At 46.9% G+C, this 6,319-nt stretch overlaps 1 protein-coding gene across 1 annotated transcript in view; it reads left to right on the top strand.

The window, feature by feature from the left end:
• Positions 1–2,051: 2,051 nt before the first annotated feature.
• Grem1 (gremlin 1, DAN family BMP antagonist) overlaps positions 2,052–6,319 on the top strand; it is a 10,445-nt gene continuing 6,177 nt past the window's right edge. Inside the window, exon 1 of the mRNA XM_021156547.1 lies at positions 2,052–2,243. Within this exon, the coding sequence (XP_021012206.1) occupies positions 2,077–2,243 (167 nt within the window). The 5' untranslated portion in view covers positions 2,052–2,076. The remainder of the gene's footprint in view (positions 2,244–6,319) is intronic.

The following is a 6,319-nucleotide window of genomic DNA, read 5'->3' as shown; positions in this document are numbered from 1 at the left end:
GAGTTTCACTTGGGTCTGGACGAGATGGCTCAGACCTATAATCCTAGCACTTAGGAAATAAACAAAGACTTGTTGCAGGGCCAAGGCTAGCCCAGACTACATTCTGAGACCCTGTCTAAATTCCCCCTAACTCAACGCCATCAAAGTTTAATTTGAGTAACTAGTCGAGTGACCCTTACTTCCCCCTTATTAAGAGCAAGTTTTGGTTGTGTGATGAGGCTTCAAGGGTTCTAAAGAATCTCTGCTCTGTTGCTTTCATCCAGATTATGTAATGGTTGACAACCAGTGGTTGCCACCTGTGGAAATGCAGATACAAAGACCAAAAAAGTGCCTATCTACATAAATATTTACAGACGTTCTAGACTCCAAACTGAAGAGGCTAAGGCTTCTGCTGCTGTGTCCACAGAGGTTATATTCTCAGCACTTGGCCCAGCTGACAGTCCTACTTAGTGCAAATATGCCTAACTTTCTCAGCCCATAGGAATTTATCAAAGCCCAGTTACGTTAGACATCATATTTTGTGTCATGTAATCAAAGCAACCAAAATAGAAAAGGCCCTGCTCTCATGAAGTTTACATTCTAGAAAATTCTTGGGTGACAGGAAGTGATAGATGATGATGAAGAAAAATGATGTAATGACTGGGAGATGAAATGGACTGTGGAGAAAACACTAGGCTAGCATCGGCGTTCCGAAAACTAACACTTTGTTTAAGGAGGGTAATTTCCCCTCTTTGCATTTGTTATTTGGAATAGTTCATATGAGTCGAGAAGGGGCATGTAATTAAGCTTTGACTTTAGATGAGAGGGAGTTAATGAGTTTATAAAATAAACTCCCTTTTCTCTGGGGGAAATTGTTCTCACACTGGCTCTGAGCACCCTCTTGGTGGGCTCCAGTGAACTCCACATTCATTGCATTAGGACTCTGTGGGCTTCGGGACTCATAACTCTGCTTAAGTCCACTTGACCAGGATAGATCTTGAAGCTCATCTGATGGCTCTACTCTGTAAACTATTAACTGTGGAGCACTGTGTGTGTGTGTGTGTGTGTGTGTGTGTGTGTGTGTGTGTGAGGGTATGTGCGAGTGTGTAAAGTGCACTAAGGAGTATATGTATACAGCTTGCCATTTGCACAAACGTCATTCAGAATGTCCTAAGTTTTGAGATATTAACAGAGGTTCCCTTCTTGCTTCAGTTACTTTGTGTGTGTGTGTGTGTATATATATATATAGTCAAATATATATTTATATTATATATATATATTCCTAACACACACATATATAAAATATATAACATAACATTATATGTATGTGTGTGTGTATATATATATATATATATATATATATTCCTAACAGTATATTTCTTACTCTCTCCCCTAATACTTGATAAAAAGGATTGAGTGCTGAGGTCCTTTTAGTTCATTTTTCTGCCACACACTCAGCTCAGGCAGATGGGCATCTGAGCAGAAGGAGCCAGTGCCAAGAAGAGGGTATCCTTTTGCAGGCTGTTAGGGAGTCCGCCTGGGTTAACACCAGCTCAAGGGTTGGCACCCTTTAAGTTGGGGGCCTCGGGAGGATCCTTTAAGGCTCCTGCTCTGTCTGACCAGACTGTCCAACACAATGGTGAGGAAACACCTAGCTTGTCATGACCGGCTCTGTTGCTCTGCTCAGCGCAGCTGGGACTCCTGAGCGTGGAGCCCCACGCAAGCGAAGTTCAGCCTGCTAGAGAAGCCCAGACCTGGGGCTGGAAAGGGATGAGGGGCTAGGAGCCAGGGTGGGGGGGATTTCCTCCCTCGCTCCCCTCTCCAACGGGAGCGGAAAATGTGATTTGCTGTGCATTCCAGGCGCGGTTCCCTGGGGTGACCTCTCCCACCCAGACGGGCAGGGGCAGGGGGGGAGTAGACAAAGAGGCGAGGCGGGCGGAGAGGGGACCCCGTAGGGAAGCAGGAGGGGTGCAGTGGGCGGGGGCACTACCGGGAAAGGGGGCGGATAGCGGGTCCCGCGGCGGCGACGGCGCCTGACCAATGGAGAGACGCGGTCCCCGGCGCTTGGCCGGCGGCATTTAAACCGGAGACCCGGAGATGCCCGACACTAGGTGCGCCCTTCGCAGACCTGGAGACCCAGAGCACCGTGGTAGCGGCTCTCTCCTTCGTCTTCCTCCCGCGTCTAGCCCGAGTGGCTCGAGCCGCAGTCTCACGCAGCGCCACGAGTCCACAACGAAGAACCCGAGGACCCACGGAAGTGACAGGTGAGCGCGGTGGTACCGTGGTGTGTGTGTGTGTGTGTGTGTGTGTGTGTGTGTGTGTGTGTCTGTCTGTCTGTGTGCGCGCGCTCGCGTGTGTGTTGGTATGATCCCAGGCTAGCCAAGGAGTCCCCAGGGTTCATACCATCTCGAATTCTTCTCAGTTGTGACACAGCCCCTTGGTGCAACAAAGACCCTTGAGTGCGCATTAAAGAACCGAACCTGGTCCTTCCTGTCGCAGAGGTAGATGTGGTGACTGCGGGGCACAGGGTCCACGGAGGAGGGAGGAAGGTAGAGAGAGAAGTTGTCAAAAAAGTGCATCCCGTTTTCATGTGCTGGAACCCTGCAAACTCGGTCCTGGTGCTTGAAGCACAGAGCCCGCAGGAGTCGCCTGCCCGGACAGTGCACTGTTGCCGAGTCGGAACCCCGGAGCTGGCATCTCTGTGAGCTGAAGACGACCTCACAGCAAGTTGCAAGCAGAGACAGCGTTGAGGGTTGGGGACGGGGCTGGGACAGGGGCGTCTGTAGGAGTGGTGGTCCCAGGGCTGTGAGTGGTAACTGCTAAGGACTTGGGAATTGGTGGCGTGTGCGTTTACGGGTATGGCAGATGCGACTGAGGCTGGTAAGACAGAATTCGCGCGGCTTAACAACAAGTCGGGGGTCGGGTACCTCGAAGCTTGAGTGCACGCGCCACACTCTCTTGTGCTGGCTGTGCTCCGGCCGGCGCGTGGCTGTCTTTTTTGAGCCTCTTGGGGGTTCTACGCTCTCATCCTCCATACAGCAGACCTGCAGGCGCCGGGCAGCCACTACTGGCTGGTTCCCGCTTCCGTAGATGCTGGCGGATCTGTACCCCAAAGGCCTCGGTAACGCCTCGCTGCGCCTCGCTAGCGACTGCGCTCTACTGCGCGCTTTGCCTCTTGCTCCTTGCTCGTTGCCGCTGCCGCTGCCGTGAGCCATTCCGGTGAGCCCTCTCTAGCTCCTGGTAGAAGTCTAGAATGAAGGGAAAGGCGTGTATTTGGCTGTCATCTCCCTGGTCCTACTTATTTCCAGAATTCTAGTTTGGGAAGAACAACTTCTCTATAGCCCTGGACTGGCTGTTCCCTCTCTGGCGTTCTTCAGCTTAGTGTTTGCCTATGCCCGGCTCTGGCAACCATCCACCAGCGAGACTGGCTGGGGAGAATTCGAGATGACTAGCCTTTAGTTCGAGGACCTTCCCGAGAGCCTTAGGGGGCTCTCTGGTCTAGCACAGCAGCCTTCTTTCCCCTCCCCAGTAGAATCCAAATCCCTACCCTTTGATGGAGAAATATAGCCTAGAAGTGAGGGGTTAAAATCTCCTCTTAACTGTTGGAGGGCAGAATGACGACCATCAGTAGGTAATTGGATCTCTTGGTGGAAAGAGCAAACCCAAGTGGTGCGCACGTCTGTTTATGTTCCCCTGAGATGGTGCCAGGATACGAACTGATTAAAACAATCTACTCTGTTCAATGGGTCACCAGGGCTTGAAGCTGTCCCCAGGAACTCCAGAGTAGTGGTTTCCTTCTGACTGCTCTTACAAGTTAAATAAATAGCGGAGAAGAGGTTAAGATAACCCCATCCCAGGGTGAGGGGTCTTCTTTCACCCCAGGGCTGCCCTCTCCTCACCTCCCTCCCCTTTTTCTTTTTGGGACAAGGCAGGCAGGCGGCACAGGGCACTTGGGAGTACAGACTTTTCAAAGCAACGAAGGAAAAGGATCTTAAGAAAACAAGATCCTCCTTCACTATCACCACAACCAAGTCTGCAGATATAGGTGTTTTCATTACTCTTATTGGACACATTGCACCGTTGGATTAAGACTTCTCTCTCTCTCTCTCTCTCTCTCTCTCTCTCTCTCTCTCTCTCTCTCTCTCTCTCTGTGTGTGTGTGTGTGTGTGTGTGTGTGTGTGTGTGTGTGTGTTTAACCTCCGGGTCATTGTAGGAATTAGTGTCTTTTGTAAACTTTGTAACTTCACAGCTTTCCTATGATCTTCAAAGTTCACTCTGAGTAAAATGTTTTGTTAACCCACAATCTGTAGGAAATCCAAATTCGCTAATGTGGTTTTCACACCAGCACTTAGGGAGAGAAGAACAGAAACATGCTAAGTCCTTACATCCCTCAATGTCCACCTCCTGTCCTTCTAAATTGATGCTACTGGTGACCTCAGTCTCAATGGTCCAGTCTACAAAGTGACAGAATACAAAGAACCCCCATGGCCCCAGACTTCTCCCCAAGAAATGCTTGCGGGCTGCAAAGCTTTGGAGTGTGTTTGAGAATGCAAAGCCAAAGACATATAGGAGAGCCCCAGCCTTTTAGGTAAGGAGGAGAAGAGGGAAGCAGTTCGGAGCAGCGACTGCACATTTAACTGAAAGGCACTGACCAGGCAAGTGCTACCAGCCCATGTCTTACATCTGCAAAGAATTTTCTTTAGTTTTAACATATGTTCTTAGAGATGCAAAATACAACAAGAATTCCCATGACAGGAGAAGTCTTTTCCTCTGCTTGCAAACACGAAGATACAAAATAGATAATTATTAGATTTACAATATTTTTCAAAATTTACTGCATTAAAAAAAGCAAAGCCACATGTTCCTTGTTAAATATGCTGTGCTGAATGTCATTGGCATAGTGACTAAGGACATGTTAGAATTAGATGAAACTGGGCTCAAACCCTGGCTATCCACTTTATAAACTATGTGACCTTGGATGGATTCCTGATTAATAACAGGAAGACATTATTATATACCTCATAATTTATCATGACAAAACTTGGACAGTGTTTAGCATAATGTCTGATGTAGTAAAAACTAAAAAAAATAAGAGGTACCTTTTATTACTAATGGTTGTGTTGGGCATGAGAGACCAGAGGGTGATTCTGAATTTAATCCCAAATCCCATTTATTCATAACCGTTACAAAATGTAGCATATGACTTGGCTGTCACTCAGTTCTGCTGCTTGGTGAGCATTTGATATTTATACTTTCTAATTCATTTCCTGCTGATTCAAATAATTGTATACAATTATTAACTGCACTAAAAAAAAATCTTCCAGGGAACTACAAAGATATTTAACCACCAGGTGTCTCCTCCTCACCTTGTGTGGTGTTGGATTCCAGCCTGACTTAGCCCTAGTGGGCAGATTATTCTTAAGAGACTTGCAACAAAAGTGCAGGGCATACAATTTATGACACATGCCAATCATTAATTTTTCTTATCTCCTTGGTATAATTTGTCTGAGAAATAAGCCAACCTTTTTTATTAATAAGGAATTCCCTAGTTAATTTCTATCGGATGACTCTAAAATTTAAAGTTAAAGAGCTAACTAAAATTAGCTTTCACTCTCCTTAAAGGTTAAGGCTTAAGGGGAAAAGAAATGGATTCCTTGAAAATCTGGCCTGTCTGTAAAGCATTTGCAGCAAATTCCATTGTGTTTTCTGCCAGAAGAATGAGCTCACGTCACTCTTGATCATCCAGCAGGAACAGTGGGCCCGTCCAGGTACAGACATCTGGAGTTCACTGTAATTCTTAACAAAAGTCCATTTAAGCCACTGACCAAGCAGGTTGCTTGGCTAATGCGAGAGCCACAATGAGAAGTGTGTGGAAAGGAGCTGGCCCTAGATTCCGTAAATACATCAATAATATTGGAAACAAGTCAGACATAGTTTTTGGCTTTCTGAATCTCCAGACTCTGAAAACCATTCTTGGTGCTTTTGTGAATTTTTTTTTGACAAGTTACCAGGGCAGAAGCAATTACCATACCTTTCCTTGCTTGGAAGTGTTTATTCTTGAACACCAAGAGAACTGGGGACAAATGGGAGGCAGTGAAAACCTGTTTTGAGGATCTGTCCTTTGAGATAAGTGATTGGAAGAGTGTAGTGGCAAAATGAAAAAGAGATGAACAAAACACCCATGGAAGGAGTTACAGAGACAAAATTTGGAGCTGTGACGAAAGGATGGACCATCTAGTGATTGCCATATGCAGGGATCCATCCCATAATCAGCTTCCAAACGCTGACACCATTGCATATACTAGCAAGATTTTGCTGAAAGGACCCAGATAGAGCTGTC

Source organism: Mus caroli, chromosome 2 (assembly GCF_900094665.2).
Source record: "Mus caroli chromosome 2, CAROLI_EIJ_v1.1, whole genome shotgun sequence".
In the NCBI taxonomy this organism is placed as follows: Eukaryota; Metazoa; Chordata; class Mammalia; order Rodentia; family Muridae; genus Mus; species Mus caroli.
Note: the sequence above shows the minus strand (reverse complement) of the source record. Positions and strands in the feature narration are given on the sequence as shown.